The sequence below is a fragment of the Zea mays genome, chromosome 8, assembly GCF_902167145.1.
Source record: "Zea mays cultivar B73 chromosome 8, Zm-B73-REFERENCE-NAM-5.0, whole genome shotgun sequence".
Taxonomy (NCBI): Eukaryota; Viridiplantae; Streptophyta; class Magnoliopsida; order Poales; family Poaceae; genus Zea; species Zea mays.
The window spans coordinates 132,882,717-132,906,282 of record NC_050103.1 but is presented as its reverse complement, the minus strand read 5'-3'; the positions used below and the strand labels follow the sequence as shown (position 1 = coordinate 132,906,282).

Below are 23,566 nucleotides of genomic sequence, written 5' to 3'. Positions count from 1 at the left end.
TACATGTTCGTTTAGGCCACACCTGTTTGCAAACCAGGCCCAATACCCACGAAAAAACTCAATACCGGCCTGGAATCAGTCCACGACTCCATAGCCGTGGAACCCATCCCGGCCATGGTGTAGAAGCGACGGCGGCGACGCGTGATCTCGAGGAAGTGACGACGGCGACGCAAGGGCTCTTCCGCCGTCGACCGCCCTCTTCGTCGGCGAACTTTTCTCCTATGAGTTCGTCCTTCCCTTCGTTTTCTTCTCCTCTTCTGAATCTGTGTCCTAGGGTATTGCCGCTGCAAGGATCTATATCTCCCTTGTTCACAAATCAAGTATTGCCGCTGCAAGGGACTCACAGAGTTGCTAGTTCACAAATCAAGCACCAGAGCGACAGTCTTGCCGTGTTCCGTGTCGTCCTTCCGCTCGATCCGTTAGCCAAGCCATGCAAACTGTGGCACTGTGCAAATCTGGCTAGACGGATCCAGATCCAGCCGCGCCATGGTCGAGCGAGCCTAGCACCAGGACGGCAATGCCATCATCGTCACTGCCACTGGCTTCTTCCTTTCCTCCTGCTGCCCAAAAGCTAGACGCACACATGCTCCCCCTGATAGCGCCTCACCCTTCGCTTTACTCCCCTGATCTTATGTTAGTTGATGTTAGTTGATACCACATTCTTTATTTAACTGAAACTAGTTGTCATGGATTATGATCATAAATCTTCTATGTATTGTGCAGTACTACAGTCTCTCAATCTTCTGTTCTATACATTGTGTGTTTCATTGCAGTGCAGAAGCAAAAATAAAAAGACCGATTTGTATGCATTGTTTTGCTGGTAGAGACAACATCAGTTCCTTTGTTTATTGTAAGCAGTATTGTTGCTTCTGCAAGGCTCTAATTTTTCTACAATATATTCTCCCTATTTTTATCTAGCCACAGGTTATCTGTTTATGCACGTCAAGTCATGCTATATTGTTTATTTGTGACGTGCATTTCTCTTTTAATATGAAAATAGTACTTCAGTTCCACTTATTCAAAAATATTACTAATTTGAATATTCTACCTTTTCTTTGTAGATTGTACCTGCACCGGTTAGAGTTGGAGAAGACGAACCCCCACCGTCTTGGGACCCGATACCATCCCCGAGAAGTACTTTTTGGGACCTGGTACCCCCATTTTTTGCAAAGAGTATGGGGTTAATGGAGCGTATTAGGAAGAGGAGACAGGAGGATGATGATGATATGATGATGTTGTTCCTTCCTGCATTACATTTGTTGTGTTCTAGTTCTCTTAAAGGGAGGAGAGTTAAGAAACGACGACACACATCCAAGCTAAGTGGCGAGGAGCATGTTTTAGAGTTGCTTGAAGGGCATGTCAAGAACTGCCGAGTAGCATTCAGAATGGAACCTGGAATTTTTAGAGCCCTAGCCAGCTATCTTAGGAAGGAAAGGTTGGTACGTGACACAAGGATAAAAGTTGAGGAGAAGCTCGGCTTCTTTCTATACATGATAAGCCATAACGCTTCATTTGAGGATCTGCAAGAAGAGTTCGGGCATAGTAGTGACACATTCCACCATCATATAGAACATTTTTTGACATAGTTGTCCATTCCTTGCCAAACGATTTTTGAAGCCTCCTTCTCCAATTCAAGTACATCCGAAAATTGAAAGGAATCCTAGGTTCTATCCTTACTTCAAGGTGATGGCATTTCTATCCTTGCCCAATATCTATTCATTTTCTTCAAATTTTAAAAATTCACATATAGTTTTCTTGTGCAGAACTGCATCGGTGCAATTGATGGCACTCATGTGCCCATTACAATTTCACCTGACAAAGCTGCTCCTTTTACAAACAGGAAGGGAACTCATGTTGCTCTGTTTGCTCATTTTATTTACTGTCACATTGTTACCTCTCTTAGCTCTCATTAATATCAGCTAACTATTTTTAGAATAAAAAATTTCTTTATTCCTTTAGTTCCAATTTCAGAATAGAAATTTTAGCTAAATGTTTTCAGCATAGAAATTTGGTTTAATATTGTGTTATATAATATCAGTTAACATGTTTGGAAGGGGTTCTCCAAGAATCAACATGATCTTATCAAAAAGTGCAACAAAGAAGCCTTCTCCTAAAGGTGGTGATCCAAGAAAACATGGAGGTTCTCCAAAAGGTATGCAAGTAGACAAATTAAGAGAAATTAAGAGCCTCTTGGAATTCTACAGCTAATGTTTCTTCCTTGTCTTGTGTAGAGAAATTAAGAGCCGCTTGGAACTCATCTCTAGAGAAGACTCTTGTGGACCTCTTGCATGATCACAAGACAGCTGATTATTGGGGTCAAAATGGATGGACAACAGAAGCATGGAAGAAAATTGTCAAGGAATTTCATCAGAGGGAACAATATGTCTATTTCACAAAGACACAAATACAAGATAAGGAAAGAGAGTTGAAAAGGGACTATAGGTTGCTAAAGGATGCAAAGAATCAAAGTGGAGCTCATTTTGATGAGAAGACAGGGAGGATTACGGCTGACCCAGCTTTATGGAAAAATATACTGACTTCTCATCCTAAGGCTAAAAAGTTTCGCAACAAGTCTTTTCCTCTATATGAGGCCTTGGGGGAGCTTTATGATGGTTAGTCTCGTTACAATGTCCTTGCTTTCCAATATGTTATGTTGTCTACCCTTGTTTAGTAAAACTTTATTGTGCGGGGCAAACAGCTGAAGGGACCTACAACTACACCTCCACCCAACTTCCAGATCTTACTCAAGTAGGAAATGGAGATGAGTTTGTCAACATAGAACATGAACAAGATGAAGTGAAAGAAACCTTGCCGGCGCATGAAGAAGATGATGTCCATGTAGTTGAGGCAGGAGATGCAACAAGTGGAAGGCATGATCTGGTGCTGCAGAGGAGGACTACTGCTGCAAGAGGGAACAATGAAGAAACAAGGACAAAGAGGCATAAAAAGGGCGATAACCTAGAAGGAATAATGGGAAGATACATTGATATGAGAATAAAGCAAGCTGAGGAAGAAGCCACACAACTAGCAAAAGAGAGAGAGGAAAAGTGTCGGCGTTTCGACCGCGGGGGGTCCCTGGACCGACGAGTAAATTGTCGCTGCGTGTCCCAGCCCAGATGGGTCGGCGCGAGATGGAGCACAAGGGGGGAAAACCAGTGAGGGGAAACCGCGTTGCAGTAGGGGGTTACAAGCGTTCGCGAGGGAGAGAGAGAGGGCGTGAGACTGCGCGTCAGCCCGTTCTCCCGCGCGGCCACCTTTTCGTACGAGGGCCCTGGACCTTCCTTTTATAGACGTAAGGAGAGGGTCCAGGTGTACAACAGGGGGTGTAGCAGTGTGCTAACGTGTCTAGCAGAGGGGAGCCAGAGCCCTATGTACATGCCGACGTGGTTGTCGGAGAGGTGTTGGAGCCCTGTTCATGTGGCGTCGTGGCCGTCGGAGGAGCGCTTGAGCCCTGTAGAAGCACAGCTGTCGAGGTTGTCGGATCCTTGCTGACATCTACTTGCTTCCGTAGGGGGCTGAGAACCGCCGTCGTCATGGAGCACGCGGGGTGCCATCATTACTTGTTTTACCGGGGCGAGCCAGATGGGACGCCGGTCTTGTTCCCCGTAGCCTGGGCTAGCCTGGGCTAGCTAGGGGTAGGGTAATGATGGCCCCCCTTGTGGCGTGGTCGGTCCGAGCCCAAGGTTGGGCGAGGCGGTGGCTCCTCTGAGGTCGAGGCTGAGCCCGGGCCCGGGGGTCGGGCGAGGCGGAGATCGTCGTCCGAGGCGAGGTCGAGTCCGAGCCCTGGGGTCGGGCGAGGCGGAGACCGTCTTCCGGAGTCGAGGTCAAGTCCGAGCCCGAGGGTCGGGCGAGGCGGAGACCGTCTTCCGGAGTCGAGGTTGAGTCCGAGCCCGGGGGTCGGGCGAGGCGGAGATTCCTATGGCGCCCGAGGCTTGACTTGGCTGCTGTCAGCCTCACCCTGGCAGGTGGCACAGCAGTCGGAGCAGCGCAGGTGGCGCTGTTTTCCTGTCAGGTCAGTCAGTGGAGGGGCGAAGTGATTGCGGTCACTTCGGCCTTGTCGACTGGAGAGCGCGCATCAGGATAAGGTGTCAGGCGACCCTTGCATTGAATGCTCCTGTGATCCGGTCGGCTGGCGAGGCGATCTGGCCAAGGTTGCTTCTCCGCGAAGCCTACCCGAGCTGGGCCTCGGGCGAGTCGAAGGTGCGCCCGTTGCTTGAGGGGACCCTCGGGCGAGGCGTGAATCTGCCTTGGTCTACCGTTCCTGCCCGAGGCTGGGCTCGGATGAGGCGAGATCGTGTCCCTTGAGTGGACGGAGCCTTGACCGGAATTGCGCCCATCAGGCCTTTGCAGCTTTGTGCTGATGGGGGTTACCAGCTGAGATTAGGAGCCTTGGGGGTACCCCTAATTACGGTCCCCGACAGTAGCCCCCGAGCCTCAAAGGGAGTGTGGGTACTCGCTTGGAGGCTTTGCCGCACTTTTTTGCAAGGGGACCGGCCTTTCTTGGTTGCATTTTGTTCCGGTGGGTGCGCGCGAGCGCACCCGCTGGTGTAGCCCCCGAGGCCTCGGAGGAGTGGTTTGACTCCTTCGAGGTCTTAGTGCCTTTCGTGATGCCTCGGCCGGTCTGGTTGTTCCCTCATGCGAACTGGTCGTTGCCCGGGTGCATAGTCAGGTTCCGAGTTCTCGGGCTAGTATGTTGACGCTGTCAACGGGTTGGCTGAAGCCAGGTTTGCGAGAGCAGCCCCCGAGCCTCTGCACAGGGCGAGAGGACGGTCAAGGACTGACTCAGCTTTTTTCATATGCCCCTTCGTCGCCTTTCCACAAGGAGGAGGGGGGGAAAGCGCCATGTTGCCCTCGGAGGGCACCGAACATGGTGTCTCCAGTGAGTTGCTAACGGGTGATCCGAGTGGAGGCCCGTGCCCCGTTCAATAAGGGTCGGCTAGTGGCCCAGAGGCGCGCTCCAAAAGTACCTGTAGGTGATTTGTCGGACCCGGTCCCGTTCGATAGGGTCCGAGGGCTCGATGCCTCCCTCTGATGGGATTCCGTTACAAAATCGCTCCTGCTGGTCTCGGAAATGTCCTAGGGTACCTCAGGAGCGTAGCCCGAGCCTTGGTTATGTATCGAACGTACCCAGAGTCATCCCTCACTCTGTGTGCTCTGGGGTGGCCGTCGAACCCGTTGGGGGGCCAGCCTGCAAACCCCTGATCAGTAGTGGGCGCGGAGCCCGAGTGGCCTGAGGCGGCTGTCGAACCCTTCCGAGGGGCCAGCCTTCGAACCTCTGACCAGTAGTGGGCGTGGAGCCCGAGTGCTCTGAGGCGGCTGTCGAACCCTTCTGGGGGGCCAGCCTTCGAACCTCTGATCAGTAGGAGGGCTCGGGGCCCGCTTCCTTCGCGAAGAAGGATCCCTTTCGGAGTATCCCCCTTTCCCGGTCCCTGTAGCAAGAGAGAGAAAGGGGAAGAAGAAAAGGATACGAAATTGAACGACGTGGCGCACCTTTTTTGACACGGTCATTATGGCGGAGGTGAAGCGTCGCCCGCTTCCCCTGCCAAAGGTGTCGCCTGCCCTGCCGCAGAGTTAATGCGACGGGACGAGTGGTTTGCGGGGCAGCCATTGTGCATGCGCGAGCCGTTCGAGGAACGGAACACAGGCGTGTCGTCTTCACGCCATGGAGAGAGCTCTCTTGCTGTTCCAGGAGGGGACGTGAGCCTGCAAACGATTTGACTGCTGCTTCTGCCCGTCTGCCGCCGCCATTACTGCCGGCCCACTTCTGGCCATATTGATCGTTGCGCCTTCTCCCGCGGCTGACTGACCCATGACCGGCGTGCCTGGTTGGCACTGTTGGGCCATGCGCAGGGTTGCCTCGAGTCGCGGCACCGGTTCCGTAGTCGAGAAGGCGCGGTGTTGGCGCAAGTGGCGCTGTAGTTTTTTGCACGTAGTAACCGGCGCGCCGGTTACATGACGTGTGGGCCTGGGCCTCCATGCTGGATGCGTCGAAGTCGAAAGGGTGCGCCCCCTTGGTGCAGTTGTATGCCGCCTGCATGGCGGTCTGCCCTTTCACCCGCTGGTTTGGGCGAAGACGGAGGAATGCTTGTAACCGCTGGGCGGTTACACGCTCCGCGCGCGACGGTTTGGCTTCTTCCGTCCTGGGCCAGCTTGCATGACGCGTGGGGCCCAGCCCCCGTGTCGTAGGGGGAGGACCTTGGAGCGTGTTGGTGAAGACTTAGTCTGCGACGGCTAAGGACGCGAGCGGGGAGAGTCGCCTTTAAAAAGGGATCGACCTCCTGGGCGGTAGCCATGCCTTCACACTTTTCCTCATGCGTCGCGTCCTTCCGCCTTCCGAGCCCCCGGATGGGGAGCGCCCGCATTGTCTTCGTCTCGTTGTGGAAGGAGCACAACCTTGTGGAGGTTGGTACCTTTCAGCCATCGCTCGGCTTCAAGGATTTTCGTCGTGCAGCCCGACTGCATCCCCTCGCCGATGGTCACCCAAGACGGGGACCACCAGTTTGATGGTGGGGAGAAGCAAGCCGGACTGCGGCCTCTGCCCCGCCCTCAGCTTCAAGGATCTTCGTCATCCTTGCTAGGGCGGAGGGCGAGCTGAGCTGGAGCTCTACCTCTCGTATGGGCCGGCGGGCCACCTCCTCCTTCGGCGTTCATGGGAGAGGGCGCTCACCGGCTTAGCGGAAGGGGCAGACTTCGACAACGCGTGGCCGAGCGGTCGCAAGCGTCGTCAGCTCTAGCACGCCTGGTTCGCTGGCTCAGCTAGCTCTGGCACGGCTTCTGGTGCCATCTTCCACCGCTGGGCGGAGTGCGGCTATCTTCCTGCCGTATGGGCGGCTGTTGCGCCGCACGCACCAGGGGACCGCCCAAGACGTCACGCGCTGCTAGGGCGGCGTTCGTGCTTTTGGGCTATCCTACCCTTGCTCCGGCACAACGCCTTCGCGTGGGGGCCGGTGCTCGCCCGTCCGGGAGGACTTGTGTGGGGATCTGCCGGTGGACAGGTGGCCGGAGAAGTCCTCGTCGCCGACGAGACCACCGCTGCCATCCGCGCTCCGGGCCTCCGGCTCTTTGGCTTTGATAGCTTGTCCTCGCCCCTCGAGTGGAGACGTGGGCGAGGGCCTTGTCGCAGCAGCGTCTGCCCTGAGGTCATCGCTGCTGCTGTTTGGCCGCCCGGAGCGGAGGTCGTTGTTGCTGCCGCAGGAGTGGGCGGCGGTGTGCCACTTGGAGTTCGTCGTCCCGCGGGCCTCCTGGTATGGAGGTTGTTCATACCCGCGGGAACGGAACCGGAGTCCCGTTTGTAATGGCACCTTGAGTGCTGGCGTATGTTCATTGCGGCTGTCGGGGCCTGAACATCTGTGTATTTGGGCGTAAAGCCGTGTTTCTTCCCCATTTCGAGCACCAGGACTCGCCTGTCGGCTAGCTGGACCGCTTAACCAAGTGTGAGTTGCCCTGTGCGGAAGGTGACGAGTGAGGTATCCATATCCTAGAGGCGTAGGAGTCCCTCGGCTCGGTCGGCCTTGCCGCTTACGTGTACTCTTACTCGTCCGTAGGATTCTGTTATCGATATAGTCGAGATGGCACAAAAAATCATTTCGGCAGAAAAAGTTTTCGAGCGTTAAGACTTGTTCGGTCAGCGGAATCGCTTATCCGAGCGTGAGTTACTTATCGCAGAAGGTGATGAGTGAGGTATCCGTATCCCAGAGGCGTAGGAATCCCTCGGCTCGGTCGGCCTTGCCTGCTTACGTGTACTCCGTCGTTTTCAGGATTCCACTATCGAAGTAGTCGAAAAGCACGAAAGATGTTCTGGCAGAAAGACTTTTTCCGAGGAAAATTTTGACGTAGAGGGGGTTCCCCCCTTCTAGCCCCCGAGGGAGGGTCGGGCTTTGCCGAGGCAAGGCTGACCCTTCCTTGAAGGTTAGACTTTGCTTGTGTATGTAAACGAGGTACATGAACAACTTGAAAACATCTTAAGGGTAGAAGCGACATAGCTGTCGGATGTTCCAAGCGTTGTTGTAGACCTCGCCTTGACTGTTGGCCAGCTTGTATGTTCCGGGCTTCAGAATCTTGGCGATGATGAACGGCCCTTCCCAGGGAGGCATGAGCTTGTGGCGCCCTTGGGTGTCTTGTCGTAGCCGAAGCACCAAGTCACCCACCTGGAGGTCTCGGGACCGAACCCCTCGGACGTGGTAGCGTCGCAGGGACTGCTGATACCGCGCCGAGTGTAGTAAGGCCATGTCCTGAGCCTCTTCCAGCTGGTCCAGTGAGTCTTCTCGGTTTGTCTGGTTGCTTCGGGCGTCGTATGCCCTCGTCCTCGGGAAGCCGTATTCTAAGTCTATGGGCAAGATAGCCTTGGCCCCATAGACTAGAAAAAACGGCGTGAAGCCCGTGGCTCGGCTTGGCGTCGTCCTCAGACTCCAGATCACCGAGGGGAGTTCCTTCATCCACCGCCTGCCGAACTTGTTGAGGTCATTGTAGATCCTCGGCTTGAGTCCCTGTAGAATCATGCCGTTGGCACGCTCTACCTGCCCATTCGTCATGGGGTGAGCTACGGCGGCCCAGTCCACCCGGATGTGGTGGTCCTCGCAGAAGTCCAGGAACTTCCTGCCGGTGAACTGGGTGCCGTTGTCGGTGATGATGGAGTTCGGGACCCCGAAGCGATGGATGATGTTGGTGAAGAACGCCACCGCCTGTTCGGACCTGATGCTGTTTAGGGGTCGGACCTCGATCCACTTGGAGAATTTGTCGATGGCGACCAGCAGGTGCGTGAAGCCCTCGGGTGCCTTCTGTAAGGGACCGACGAGGTCCAGACCCCACACAGCAAACGGCCAGGTGATGGGTATTGTTTGCAAAGCCTGAGCGGGCAGATGCGTCTGCCTTGCGTAGAATTGACACCCTTGGCAGGTGCGTACAATCCTAGTGGCGTCGGCCACCGCGGTTGGCCAGTAGAAACCTTGTCAGAAGGCGTTTCCCACGAGGGCTCGAGGTGCTGCGTGGTGACCGCAAGCCCCCGAGTGTATTTCTTGCAATAACTCCTGACCTTCGGCAATGGATATGCACCGCTGGAGGATGCCTGAGGGGCTGCGGTGGTAGAGCTCCTTTTCGAAACCCAGCAAGACGAACGACTTGGCGCGCCGCGCCAGTCACCGAGCTTCGGCTCTGTTGAGGGGTAGCTCTCCTCGGTGGAGATATTGCAGGTATGGGGTCTGCCAGTTTCGATTAGGCGTGACCCCATTCCGCTCTTCCTCGACGCGCAGTGCCTCACCCTCGGGGGCCAAGGGTGCCTCGGGCGGGGCCGAGGCTGCCTCGGGCTGAGCCGAGGGCGCCTCGGGCTGAGCCGAGGCCTTCTCGGGCTCGGGAGTGTCATCGGCCTTGACGGAGGGTTGATGTAGGTCTCGAGAGAAGACGTCCGGAGGAACCATTGTCCGCCCTGAGGCTATCTTAGCCAGCTCGTCTGCAGTCTCGTTGTATCATCGAGCGACGTGTTTGAGCTCGAGCCTGTAGAACTTGTCCTCCAGGCGCCGAACCTCATTGCAGTAGGCTTCCATCTTCGGGTCGCGGCAGTGGGAGTTCTTCATGACTTGGTCGATGATAAGCTGCGAGTCGCCACAAGCATCGAGGTGCCGAACCCCCAGCTCGATGGTGATGCGCAACTCGTTAACCAGAGCCTCATACTCGGCCACGTTGTTGGACGCCGGGAAATGGAGGCGCAGCACGTAGCGGAGGTGCTTCCCGAGGGGTGAGATGAAGAGCAGGCCCGCTCCTGTTTTCATCAGCGACCCATCGAAATACATGGTCCAGAGTTCCGGTTGGATCGGAGCTGCTGGAAGCTGGGTGTCGACCCATTCAGCCACAAAGTCCGCCAAGACTTGGGACTTGATGGCCTTCCGAGGGGCGAACGAGATCGTCTTGCCCATGATCTCCACCGCCCACTTTGCAATCCTACCCGAGGCCTCTCGGCACTGGATGATCTCCCCCAGGGGGAAGGATGACACCACAGTCACCGGATGAGACTCGAAGTAGTGTCGCAACTTTCGCTGTGTCAGAATTACCGCGTACAGTAGCTTCTGAATTTGCGGGTAGCGGATTTTGGTCTCGGATAGCACCTCACTGATGAAGTAGACCGGCCTCTGGACGGGCAATGCGTGCCCTTCTTCTCGTCTCTTGACCACGATCACGGCGCTGACCACCTGAGTGGTAGCGGCGACGTAGATCAAGAGGGCTTCTCTGGCAGTGGGGGGCACCAGGATGGGCGCGCTTGTAAGGAGCGCCTTCAAGTTCCCGAGGGCTTCCTCGGCCTCGGGGGTCCAAGTGAAGCGCTCGGTCTTCCTTAAGAGGCGATACAGGGGCAGGCCTCTTTCGCCGAGGCGCTAGATGAAGTGGCTCAGAGCCGCAAGGCATCCCATGACCCTCTGTACTCCTTTCAAGTCCTTGATGGGCCCCATGTTGGTGATGGCCGCGATTTTCTCCGGGTTGGCCTCGATGCCCCGCTCGGAGACGATGAACCCCAGGAGCATGCCTCGGGGGACTCCAAAGACACACTTCTCGGGATTGAGTTTTACGCCTTTCGCTTTGAGACACTTGAATGTCGTTTCAAGGTCGGAGAGGAGGTCGGAGGCTTTCCTCGTCTTGACTATGATGTCATCGACGTAAGCCTCGACCGTTCGGCCAATGTGCTGTCCGAACACGTGGTTCATGCACCTTTGGTATGTCGCACACGCATTGCTCAAACCAAATGGCATAGTAATGTAGCAGTACATGCCAAAAGGTGTGATGAAAGAAGTCGTGAGCTGGTGGGATTCTTTCATCCTGATTTGGTGATACCCTGAGTAGGCATCGAGGAACGACAGGGTTTTGCACCCAGCAATGGAATCCACGATTTGATCGATGCGAGGCAGAGGGTAGGGAACCTTCGGACATGATTTGTTTAGACCAGTGTAGTCTACACACATCCGCCATTTCCCACCTTTCTTTTTCACAAGCACAGGGTTGGCTAGCCATTCGGGATGGAATACCTCTTTGATGAACCCTGCAGCCATTAGCTTGTGGATCTCGTCGCCTATGGCTCTGCGCTTTTCTTCGTCGAATCGGCACAGAGGCTGCTTCACGGGTCGGGCTCAAGCTTGGATATCCAGTGAGTGCTCGGCGACTTCCCTCGATATGCCAGGCATGTCCGAGGGACTCCACGCAAAAACCTCGGCGTTCGCGCGGAGAAAGTCGACGAGCACTGCTTCCTATTTGGGGTCGAGCTCGGAGCCGATCCGGATCTTCTTGGAGGTGTCGTTGCTGGGGTCGAGAGGGACGGACTTAACCGCCTCTGCTGCTTCGAAGTTGTCGGTGTGGCGCTTCGCATCTGGCACCTCCTTGGGGAGGCTCTCCAGGTCAGCGATTAGGGCCTCGGATTCGGTGAGGGCCTCGGCGTACTCCACGCACTCCACGTCGCATTCGTACGCGTGTCGGTACGTGGGGCCGACGGTGATGTCCCCGTTGGGGCCCGACATCTTGAGCTTGAGGTAGGTGTAGTTAGGGACGACCATGAACTTGGCGTAGCATGGTCTCCCCAGCACTGCGTGGTAGGTTCCTCGGAACCCGACCACCTCGAACGTGAGGGTTTCCTTTCGAAAGTTGGAGGGAGTCCCGAAGCAGACGGGCAGATCGAGTTGTCCAAGGGGCTGGACGCGCTTCCCGGGAATGATCCCGTGAAAGGGCGCCGCGCCGGCCCGGATTGAGGACAGATCGATCTGCAGGAGCCCGAGGGTGTCGGCGTAGATGATGTTGAGGCTGCTGCCTCCGTCCATGAGGACCTTGGTAAGCCTGACGTTGCCGATGACAGGATCAACAACGAGCGGGTACTTCCTCGGGCTCGGCACGCGGTCGGGGTGGTCGCCTTGGTCGAAGGTGATGGGTTTGTCGGACCAGTCTAGGTAGACTGGCGCCACCACCTTTACTGAGCAGACCTACTGGCGCTCTTGCTTGCGGTGCCGAGCCGAGGCGTTCGCCACCCGCCCACCGTAGATCATGAAGCAGTCATGGACCTCGGGGAACTCCTCTGCCTTGTGGGCTTCCTTCTTGTCGTTGTCGGGGGCCCTGCCACCTTCCGCCGATGGCTGGGCCTTGTGGAAGTAGCGCCGAAGCATGACACACTCCTCAAGGGTGTGCTTGACGGGACCCTGATGATAGGGGCACGACTCCTTGAGCATCTTGTTGAACAAGTTGGTGCCTCCGGGAGGCTTCCGAGGGTTCTTGTGCTCGGCGGCGGCGACAAGGTTTGCGTCGGCGACAAGGTTTGCGTCGGCGGCATCGCGTTTCGCTTGCGACTTCCTCTTGCCCTTCTTCCTCGCGCCGCGCTGAGCGGACGCCTCAGTGACGTCATCCGGCTGGCGCCCCTGAGGCTGCTTGTCCTTCCGGAAGATGGCCTCGACCGCCTCCTGGCCAGAGGCGAACTTGGTGGCGATGTCCATCAGCTCGCTCGCCCTGGTGGGAGTCTTGCGACCTAGCTTGCTCACCAGGTCGCGGCAAGTGGTGCCGGCGAGGAACGCGCCGATGACATCTGAGTCGGTGATGTTGAGCAGCTCGGTGCGCTGCTTCGAGAATCACTGGATGTAGTCCTGCAGGGATTCTCCCAGCTGCTGGCGGTAGCTTCGGAGATCCCAAGAGTTCCCAAGGCGCACGTATGTGCCCTGGAAGTTGTCGGCGAAGGCTTTGACCAGGTCGTCCCAGTTGGAGATCTGCGCAGGAGGCAGATGCTCCAGCTAGGCTCGGGCGGCATCGGAGAGGAACAGGGGAGGTTGCGGATGATGAGGTTGTCATCGTCCGTTCCACCTAGCTGGCAGGCCAGCCGGTAGTCTGCGAGCCATAGTTCCGGCCTCGTTTCCCCCGAGTACTTGGTGATGGTAGTCGGGGCCCGGAACCAGGTCGGGAACGGTGCCCGTCGTATGGCCCGGATGAAAGCTTGCGGACCGGGTGGTTCGGGCGAAGGGCTCCGATCCTCCCCGCTGTCGTAGCGTCCCCCACGCCTGGGGTGGTAGCCTCGGTGCACCTTCTCGTCGAGGTGGGCTCGACGGTCGCGGCAATGGTGCTCGTTGCCGAGGCGGCCCGGGGCCGTAGACGCTGTGTCCCGCGTGCACCCGGTATGGACCGAGGCTTCCCGGATGAATCGGGAAGTTGCGGCGCAATGCTCCGGGGGGTATCCCTGCCTTTGGGAGGCAGAGCTTTCGGCCCGTCGGACCGTGGCATCCTCTAGGAGATTCTTGAGTTCTCCCTGGATACGCCGCCCCTCGGTGGTGGATGGTTCCGGCATCGCTCGGAGTAGTATTGCTGCTGCGGCCAGGTTATGGTCGACCCCACTGGAAGCCAGGGGCAGCCTTGCCCTGGCATCGTCGGTGATGCGGTGCTGGACGTCCTAGGCCAGATGACGTGCTTCTCCGGACGGTGCTCGGCCTGCCCACTCCTGCTCGATGCTCTGCCGGAGCTGCACAAGTTGTCTTGCTTCCTCGTCGAGCCTGGCCTGCATCTCGCGGATTTGCTCAAGCTGTGTGTCCTGACCCCCGCAGGGACTGGGACCACAGCTAGCTCCCGAAGGATGTCAACGCGAGGCGCAAGCCTAGGGGGATCACCGTCCTCCGGCATACCAAGGTGGTTGCCTTCGTCGAGACCCCCTAGATCGACGTGGAAACATTCGCGACTTGGGCCACAGTCCTCGTCGCCGAGGCTGTGGCTATCATCAGAGCAATCGGAGAGGCAGTAGTCACATGCGGTCATGAAGTTCCGCATGGCACTGGGTTATCGAGCCCGGAGAAATCCCAACAAGAGTCGGGCTCGTCGTCTTCCTTGGAACCTGGGGGCCTGTAGGTCGAGACGGTCGTCAATTTGTCCCAGGTTGACCACATATGGTACCCTGGAAGGTTCGAATATGCCTTTATGAAAGCATCCACCGAAGCGGGGTCGCTTGGTGGGTCGGAGCTGAATTTAAAAGGCATAGGATGGGAAACGGACGATACCTCTTGATCGACAGACGGTGACGAAGTCGTGTCGGGGACGGACTGCACCGTTATCTTAGGTACGAGGCTAACGCTCAGCAAGTCCTTCGCGATTGTGCTGGCGTCGTCCGTCTGCTTGGGGTTGGCGTGTTGCGGGGAAACGACGCTCGTCTTCGTCTCAGACGTGAGGTCAACGCCCGACGTGTCCCCCGCTGGGGCACCGGCGTCGTCGACTCGCTCGACAGCCGACGAGGTTCCGCCTCCTGCTTGGCCATGATTGCCCCGCCTCCTTCCCCGTCGACGAGGAAGGCGACGGGACAGACTCGGATGTTGTTCTTCCGCCACGCGGGGAAGACGTCGTCGATTCCACCGCCAGCGGGCGGGGTGACGTCGTTGTCGCGTGGCGAAGGAAGGAGTATCATGTCGTAGCTGCCGTCGAGGGACATGAACTCGAGACTCCCGAAACGGAGCTTCGTCCCGGGTTGGAGAGGTCGCTGGAGTCTCCCCATCTGGAGCTTGACGGGAAGCTATTCGTCAACACGCAGCAAGCCCCTACCTGGGGCGCCAACTATCGGCGTTTCGACCCCAGGGGGTCCCTGGACCGACGAGTAAATTATCGATGCGTGTCCCAGCCCAGATGGGTCGGCGCGAGACGGAGCACAAGGGGGGAAAACCAGTGAGGGGGAACCGCGGCCTCATGTTGTCCTGCGCCCAGGGCGGATGCGCTTGCAGTAGGGGGTTACAAGCGTTCGCGAGGGAGAGAGAGAGAGGGCGTGAGACTGCGCGTCAGCCTGTTCTCCCGCGCGGCCACCTTTTCGTACGAGGGCCCTGGACCTTCCTTTTATAGACGTAAGGAGAGGGTCCAGGTGTACAACGGGGGGTGTAGCAGTGTGCTAACGTGTCTAGCAGAGGGGAGCCAGAGCCCTATGTACATGCCGACGTGGCTGTCGGAGAGGTGTTGGAGCCCTGTTCATGTGGCGTCGTGGTCGTCGGAGGAGCGCTTGAGCCCTGTAGAAGCACAGCTGTCGGGGCTGTCGGATCCTTGCTGACGTCTCCTTGCTTCCGTAGGGGGCTGAGAACCGCCGTCGTCATGGAGCACGCGGGGTGCCATCATTACTTGTTTTACCGGGGCGAGCCAGATGGGACGCCGGTCTTGTTCCCCGTAGCCTGGGCTAGCCTGGGCTAGCTAGGGGTAGGGTAATGATGGCCCCCCTTGTGGCGTGGTCGGTCCGAGCCCGAGGTCGGGCGAGGCGGTGGCTCCTTCGAGGTCGAGGCTGAGCCCAGGCCCGGGGGTCGGGCGAGGCAGAGATCGTCGTCCGAGGCGAGGTCGAGTCCGAGCCCTGAGGTCGGGCGAGGCGGAGAACGTCTTCCGGAGTCGAGGTCGATTCCGAGCCCGGGGGTCAGGCGAGGCGGAGACCGTCTTCCGGAGTCGAGGTTGAGTCCGAGCCCCGGGGTCGGGCGAGGCGGAGATTCCTATGGCGCCCGAGGCTTGACTTGGCTGATGTCAGCCTCACCCTGGCAGGTGGCACAGCAGTCGAAGCAGCGCAGGCGGCGCTGTTTTCCTGTCAGGTAAGTCAGTGGAGGGGCGAAGTGACTGCGGTCACTTCGGCCTTGTCGACTGGAGAGCGCGCGTCAGGATAAGGTGTCAGGCGACCCTTGCATTGAATGCTCCTGTGATCCGGTCGGCTGGCGAGGCGATCTGGCCAAGGTTGCTTCTCCGCGAAGCCTGCCCGAGTTGGGCCTCGGGCGAGTCGAAGGTGCGCCCGTTGCTTAAGGGGACCCTCGGGCGAGGCGTGAATCTGCCTTGGTCTACCGTTCCTGCCCGAGGCTGGGCTCGGATGAGGCGAGATCGTGTGCGTTGAGTGGACGGAGCCTTGACCGGAATTGCGCCCATCAGGCCTTTGCAGCTTTGTGCAGATGGGGGTTACCAGCTGAGATTAGGAGCCTTGGGGGTACCCCTAATTACGGTCCCCGACAAAAAGGAAGCGAGTCAAGTTGCAGACTTCTCAATCAAGAAATGCATATCCATTATTGGTACAATGGAAGTTACAAAGGAGGAAAAAGCGAAAGCCTACAATGTCTTCAAGGACCTTGACAATAGGCAATTTTCTTGAGTGCATGCGATGATGATGCCGAGTCTGCATTGATTTGGCTGAGAAACGAGATGGCTTAGCTGGTATGCTCTCTTCCTTTCCCTCTTCTCTTCCCACTAACTTTTTGAGGCTTGCATCTCTTCCTAGGTTGATTACTAGCCTGCAAGCATGCTTTAGCATTTCTTTCTGCTATGCAGTCACTAACTGGATGCTTGAACATTTCCTATTTTCTCTTAAAAATCTATTTGAACACCATAATAATAATGAACTGCTTATGGTTTATTTGAGCATTTCCTATTTTCCCTTATGGTTTATTTCCTATTTCAATTGCAAGAAAAGCACATTTCTTTTATGACTGCTTCATTTTTATGTGATTTAACTCGAAAATACTAATCTGGTCTCGCATGTTTATGTTTGATATGAAATTATTAATATGTGTGGAGAAATTATAGTGTCTAACGCTTACATTCTCTTGCAGGTGGAGTTGTCTGAATTGCTTGTTGGATATCCAATAAGTTATGTTGTTCAAATGAAAAATTACTCCTCTCCCTTTGGTTTGTTTTTAATCTAAATGCACACACTCTATTGTAATGTAATAAGAGACAAATGAGCGACCAACTTCTGATTTTGATGCTTCAAATTTCATCTGCTATCATTCGGTCTAAACATACGCATAACTCATAAGTTATGAGATAGGAAGGTGTTCTTCAAATTTCACGGACTTGATATGAGGGGCACTGATCTTTTTATATGCATGCAACAAATTAATGTAACCATGTGTTGTAACCAAACAATAGAAAATTAGCCATGTATTAAATCCCAGCTATAGTTGAAACACACATGGTTTAAGTGACAAGAGATGTATTCACTCAATCCCACCGTGTATTGGATTCTAGTATGTATTAAATACTAGCGTGCCGAACAAGGCCTCAGGCCTTGTTCGACTGGGCTGGAAATGGCCTATATGATGATCGGATCCATAGGTGTCATCCATGGCTAGATTAAATACAAGACCAAAAAAATACATGTTAGTTTAGCCCACACCTGTTTGCAAACCAGGCCCAATACCCACGAAAAAACTCAATACCGGCCTGAAATCAGTCCACGACTCCACAACCGTGGAACCCATCCCGGCCATGGTGTAGAAGCGACGGTGGCGACACGTGATCTGGAGGAAGTGACGATGGCGACGCAAGGGCTCTTCCGCCATCGACCGCCCTCTTCGTCGGCGAACTTTTCTCCTGTGAGTTCGTCCTTCCCTTCGTTCTCTTCTCCTCTTCCGAATCTGTGTCTTAGGGTATTGCCGCTGCAAGGATCTACATCTCCCTTGTTTGCAAATAAAGTACTGTCGCTGCAAGGGACTCATAGAGCTGCTAGTTCGCAAATCAAGCACCAGAGCGACAGTCTTGTCGTGTTCCGTGCCCTCCTTCCGCTCGATCCGTTAGCCAAGCCATGCAAACTGTGGCACTGTGCAAATCTGGCTGGACGGATCCAGATCCAGCCGCGCCATGGTCGAGCGAGCCTAGCACCAGGACGGCAATGCCATCGTCATCACTGCCACTGGCTTCTTCCTTCCCTCCTTCTGCCCAAAAGATGGACACACACATGCTCCCCCTGACAGCGCCCCACCCTTCGCTTTACTCCTCTGATCTCATGTTAGTTGATGTTAGTTGATGCCATATTCTTTATTTAACTGAAACTAGTTCTCATGGATTATGATCATAAATCTTCTATGCATTGTGTAGTACTACAGTCTCCCAATCTTCTGTTCTGTACATTGTCTGTTTCATTGCAGTGCAGAAGCAAAAATAAAAAGACGGATTTGTATGCATTGTTTTGCTGGTAGAGACAACATCAGTTCCTTTGTTTATTGTAAGCAGTATTGTTGCTTCTGTAAGGCTCTAAATTTTTTTACAATATATTCTCCCTATTTTTATCTAGCCACAGGTTATCTGTTTATGCACGTCAAGTCATGCTATGTTGTTTATTTGTGACGTGCATTTCTCTTTTAATATGAAAATAGTACTTCAGTTCCACTTATTCAAAAATATTACTAATTTGAATATTCTACCTTTTCTTTGTAGATTGTACCTGCACCGGTTAGAGTTGGAGAAGACCAACCCCCACCGTCTTAGGACCCGGTACCATCCCCGAGAGGTACTTTTTGGGACCCGGTACCCCCATTTTTTGCAATGAGTATGGGGTTAATGGAGCGCATTAGGAAGAGGAGACAAGAGGAGGAGGATGATATGATAATGTTATTCCTTCTTGCATTACATTTGTTGCGTTCTAGTTCTCTTAAAGGGAGGAGAGTTAAGAAACGACGACACACATCCAAGCTAAGTGGCGAGGAGCATATTTTAGAGTTGCTTGAAGGGCATGTCAAGAACTGCTGAGTAGCATTCAGAATGGAACCTGGAATTTTTAGAGCCCTAGCCAGGTATCTTAAGAAGGAAAGGTTGGTACGTGGCACAAGGATAAAAGTTGAGGAGAAGCTTGGCTTCTTTCTATACATGATAAGTCATAACGCTTCATTTGAGGATCTGCAAGAAGAGTTCGGGCATAGTAGTGACACATTTCACCATCATATAAAACATTTTTATGACATAGTTGTCCCTTCCCTTGCCAAACGATTTTTGAAGCCTCCTTCTCCAATTCAAGTACATCCAAAAATTGAAAGGAATCCTTGGTTCTATCCTTACTTCAAGGTGATGGCATTTCTATCCTTGTTCAATATCTTTTCATTTTCTTCCAAATTTTAAAAATTCACATATAGTTTTCTTGTGCAGATTGCATCGGTGCAATTGATGGCACTCATGTGTCCATTACAATTTCACCTGACAAAGCTGCTCCTTTTAAAAACAGGAAAGGAACTCATGTTGCTCTGTTTGCTACATTTTATTTACTGTCACATTGTTACCTCTCTTAGCTCTCATTAATATCATCTAACTGTTTTCAGAATAAAAAATTTCTTTGTTCCTTTAGTTCCAATTTCAGAATAGAAATTTCAACTAACTGTTTTCAGCATAGAAATTTGGTTTAATATTGTGTTATATAATATCAGTTAACATGTTTGGAAGGGGTTCTCCAAGAATCAACATGCTCTTATCAAAAAGTGCAACAAAGAAGCCTTCTCCTAAAGCTGGTGATCCAAGAAAACATAGAGGTTCTCCAAAAGGTATGCAAGTAGACAAATTAAGAGAAATTAAGAGCCTTTTGGAATTCTACAGCTAGTGTTTCTTCCTTGTCTTGTGTAGAGAAATTAAGAGCCGCTTGTAACTCAACTCTAGAGAAGACTCTTGTGGAACTCAACTCTAGAGAATAACACGCTCTCACACCGCTTACATACAAATATGTAGCTATGATGAAGCCATCCTACGACGAATGTCAAAGGCAGGCATCTGCTGGGATTGGCAAGAGAAACCCTCCTTGGTTAGAACTATCAGCAGCTTGTGTTCAAAGGGACTGAAGGCTTGCAGCTTTCTCTTCGTCGGCTCTTTTCTTCGGCCTGTGAAAACAAAAAAAAAAACGTTCGTGAATTGAATCACACAGCCTAGGCATCGTTTGTTTCTCTCTTCCTATCGTGAAAAGCATGGCACTAAACAGGGCGCACGGCTCCGATACTGAAGTTATTTCTTACAGTTCACTATACCAAACCGACTTCTCTGACAATGGATGTTCAAAATCAGCGCCATCCTCACCTGCTAGAATTATTAGCCTCCTCTTTCCCGTCTTCGTCATTAGCTACCACATCAACAACAGGCTCATACAGGTACCATTCCTTCCTTTTCCTGGTATACACCAAAAAGGGAAAAAAACAGAATCAAGGTGGTTTCGACACCAGAGAACAGTAAGCTAGCAACGTGTTAGTCCAAACACAGAGTGAACATTGTTCGTCGGTACTTCCCTACCAGTACCATCATAACCGAAGTACCAAACTACAGTAATCATTAACGCATCAAGGTTTTTAGAAGAAATGATCATATACCGGATGACGCTCCCTTTGCTGCCAAAATACTTGAACAAATCCACTGCATTGTTCACGGCTTTACTGCAAAACATAGCCAGGTGAATTTCATATAGAACAACAAACAGGAAGGATGACATTTAGCTAGAATAATATGCTAATTAGCATCTGTGTGCATCCAGTTCCCCTACATTTTTAATTTTTTTTTAACAAAAAGAGTAAACTCCTCCACAAACCTATTTGAAGAAAATTCTGGTGCTCGCCTTCCCTTCTTTGACATTTGCTTCTCTCTCATAACAGAGACGCTCTGACTAGCAATCTACAAAGTCAAGATTTTATATTTTTTTTTTCAAAATAAAGCCTTATAGAAAAAAAAAATCTGAAGGAACCATATACAAACTTCATAAGTTCTGCCTCTAAAGAACATCAAATTGATTTATTGATATTGTGAACTAGAATCAGGAAAGAAAAGTATATCTAACCTCATAAAGCTGCTCACGGATGGAAACAGCTATTGCAGGCTGCACATCAAACAAAAAGACTTTGTCAGCATAGAACAACTTTGTATAATTAATCTGTACGTTTTTCCAAAAAAAGAACTGCAGTGCAGGAAATATTCATATAACAGCAAATTCATGACTAAACCCATCAAATTCTGCAGCCACAGAAAATCATAAAGATTATAAAGGACAATAACAATAGTAGCATTTTACAAGACTTGCAAGTACATAAAGTTAAATGCAAGTTCAGAGAAAATATGGAAAAACTTTCATCTGGTAATCCATCATGTTCCTGTATAGCAACTTGGGAGAATTGCAAAGTGTAAATAGAGGCTAGCTGACATGGAAAACCATCAACATAAAAGCTGCTGCTTTAGTTGAATTAACAGTTCATTGCACTGATCACTCAGAGCTTTATTATTTAGGACATACCCCAACTTCAGGGTCTGTAATATTCAAATCATCACACAGTGTCCTCGCAAATTCTTCAGGGTCACTATCAAGGTTGCCGATATCCTGACCACCAAGAGGCAAGAGTAGAGTAGAGTAGATGGGAGTTAAAGCAATTATCAGGACATGAGGACTCCCAAAAATCACAACGATACATGTACATACCCATAAGAATTGGTCCCTAATTACAGTGTTGTTCACTCGGAGGTCAATCTGCAGATTCACCATATATATAAGCTGTCACTTGACAGTGTATGCTCCACATTCATATGAGGATAAAAATACAACAGGCGCAGAAACTGTCTGCAGATGAGCAACAGAACAGTACAACAAACCTTCAGAGGCACAATCTTCTCTTTGATTTGCATCTCCTGCCCCTCGTAGGAACGGAACTCCGCAAGTTGCCCCTACGCGAAAAAACAATAGTCGATTGACCATTAGCAGTATAGAACACATGGCGAGATGGGACAGGAGGGGCAGGTAAGCAAGAGAAAAGAGAGGCACCTGGATGGACTGGAGCATCTGGGGGACGAAATTGGCCGGCAGCTTGAGGTCCTTGGCCGTCCGCTTAGCGAAGCTGATTATCTCCGAGTCGGGATCTGCCGGCCAGGTGCAGGGGACAAGCGAGTCAATCCAACCAGCGAGCGACAGCACGACGCTAAGAGGAGATGAATGAAGCGAGAAGCGGAAGAGGGATACCTCGCGGGTTCCAGGTGAAGGCGTCCCTGTAGCGCTGGCCGTCCACCTCGACGTCGACGCGTATAGGCACGAGGTTGTCCCTCGTCGGCCTGCAGCACGGAGGAGGCAGAAGGGAACGAATCAGCCACCCGCGCCCTCTTTCTCCCAAGCAATCGATCCAAGGCGTCTCTCTAATGGAAGAGGACTAGGAGGGAGGGAGGAAGAGGGCGTACATGCGGAAGTTGACAGTGGAAGGCCTAGAGGCGCCGAGGCTAACCGTCTTCATCTCTGTACCCTTCGCCGGCGGTCGGTGCGCCGCCGATGGCTCTCTGTCCGCGCCGCCGTGAAACGCGAAAAAGAACGGGCACGCTTATGGGCCTAACTAATTAAGTCGGGCCGAACAACAAGTCGTCTTTGTATGGGCTCTCCTTTCAAACCTAAGTTTCGACTTGTTACGTGTCGTCCTACGTCACGCGCGAAATACATATAGTTATTGCTTTTCCTCTGAGGGCTAGTTTGGAAACTTCATTTTCCCAAGGGATTTCTATTTTACCAAGGGAAAATGAACTAATTTTCCTTGGAAAAATGGAAAACCCTTGGAAAGATGGGGTTCCCAAACTAGTCCTGAATAAAATTTATATCCCCTGGGACAAAATTAATCTTGTTATAAATCACCCGCGTTCCTATCATTTCTCTCTCCTCGCACGTATGGTTTCTATTGACTAGTTTATATCACCATTCGTTTGTCTTCTCTGAGGTAGTCATCGCCGCTAAAGTTATAGTTAGGATCGGTGTCTCGATATTGTCTGTGTTACGCCAACGCTTTTTAAAAGTCTTCGTAAGGCCAACGTCGACATCAAACATAGTAAGCATCTAGCACGGACGACATCTATGAAACCATTACATGCACACATAAGCTTAGATATCGTATCAATCACAACACTAAACAAAAATGAATCTATACCACTATATAATTCACTAGTTTAAACTTTGCAAAATTGATAGCACCCAGAGAGCGTGAATAGGTGATCCTATAAAACTTAACTCAAACCACACAAACTTGGTCTAAAATGTGAGTTAGAGAGAATTAAAACCAAGTTTGGGAGTAGAAAGAAGAGAGAAGTTTCTTTCACTTTATTGCTCTTTTAAGATATAATTTAGACTTAGAGCAATATCACAAGTGAAGAATTGGAACGAGAAAGAGATAAAAATTGCAATGAAGTAAATGGCACAAGAGACACGAAACAGCACAACGGAGTTACAGCTCAAAGAAGTGCCCGAATCTCTATCAGAATGAACCAAATGCGTGTTTGCGAAGTCTTGGCGTTGTAGAATGTTCAATGACATCTTGATTTTTTGCTTCATGCGCCTAGGGTCCCTTTTATAGCCCCAAGGAAGCTAGGAGCCGTTGGAGCTCCATTTGGAAGGCCCTGATTGCCTTCTGTCCGCGGGTGCACCGGACTGTCCGGTACACACCGGACAGTGAACAGTATGCGGTCTAGGCACGGGAAGAGAATCCCCTGATTGACTGCTTTCTTGTTCTGGGGGCATCGGGCCGTCTGGTGTGGGGCACCAGACAGTCCGGTGCGCCACTTGACAGTTGGCCCGGGGCCGACGTGGCCACTAGCCGTTGGCTGCTAGATCACCAGACTGCCTGACGCCTCGCACGGACCGTCCGGTGAATTATAGCCGACGCAGCCAGAAAAACCCGAGAGCAGGCCGTTGGCTGGGCCGTGCACCAGACTGTCCGGTGGGTGGCACCGGACCGTCCAGAGCTCTGCAGTCCCGTACGCTTTCTCTTAATCTTCCTTTGCTTTCTTTTGCTCCTTTGGAATTGACTTTACTAATTCTCTATCACTTAGACAAACATGATTAGCACACAAATCAATTGACTAAGTGTTCAGAGCA

The 23,566-nt window shown here is 52.6% G+C and overlaps 2 protein-coding genes across 2 annotated transcripts; one reads left to right on the top strand and one right to left on the bottom strand.

Moving 5' to 3' along the window:
• The first annotated feature begins 2,043 nt into the window (after positions 1 to 2,043).
• LOC109941614 (uncharacterized) lies at positions 2,044 to 16,084 on the top strand. The gene is made up of 5 exons (XM_020542745.1): positions 2,044 to 2,152; positions 2,232 to 2,612; positions 2,672 to 3,047; position 3,303; positions 15,953 to 16,084. The coding sequence occupies exons 1-5, from the start codon at positions 2,044 to 2,046 to the stop codon at positions 16,082 to 16,084; spliced, it is 999 nt and encodes a 332-aa protein (XP_020398334.1).
• A 3,064-nt stretch (positions 16,085 to 19,148) lies between these two features.
• On the bottom strand, positions 19,149 to 22,011 carry LOC100191936 (SWI/SNF, matrix-associated, actin-dependent regulator of chromatin subfamily B member 1). Its single transcript, NM_001137360.1, has 11 exons — positions 21,892 to 22,011; positions 21,680 to 21,768; positions 21,485 to 21,579; positions 21,316 to 21,387; positions 21,146 to 21,193; positions 20,963 to 21,046; positions 20,513 to 20,551; positions 20,267 to 20,349; positions 20,052 to 20,114; positions 19,765 to 19,854; positions 19,149 to 19,571 (listed from the first exon to the last, which is right to left on the bottom strand). The coding sequence occupies exons 1-11, from the start codon at positions 21,942 to 21,944 to the stop codon at positions 19,520 to 19,522; spliced, it is 768 nt and encodes a 255-aa protein (NP_001130832.1). The 5' UTR covers positions 21,945 to 22,011; the 3' UTR covers positions 19,149 to 19,519.
• Between the last annotated feature and the right edge of the window lie 1,555 nt (positions 22,012 to 23,566).

Bases quoted from the DNA above. Each gene is read 5' to 3' on its own strand.
- LOC100191936 (NM_001137360.1), bottom strand. From the start codon at position 21,944: ATGAAGACGGTTAGCCTCGGCGCCTCTAGGCCTTCCACTGTCAACTTC. The intron at 21,769-21,891 runs GTACGCCCTCTT...TCCGTGCTGCAG, and splicing joins TCCACTGTCAACTTCCGCAT to GCCGACGAGGGACAACCTCG. The intron at 21,047-21,145 runs GTATGTACATGT...CTTGGTGGTCAG, and splicing joins TTAGGGACCAATTCTTATGG to GATATCGGCAACCTTGATAG.
- LOC109941614 (XM_020542745.1), top strand. From the start codon at position 2,044: ATGTTTGGAAGGGGTTCTCCAAGAATCAACATGATCTTATCAAAAAGT. The intron at 2,153-2,231 runs GTATGCAAGTAG...TGTCTTGTGTAG, and splicing joins ACATGGAGGTTCTCCAAAAG to AGAAATTAAGAGCCGCTTGG. The intron at 2,613-2,671 runs GTTAGTCTCGTT...ACCCTTGTTTAG, and splicing joins CTTGGGGGAGCTTTATGATG to TAAAACTTTATTGTGCGGGG.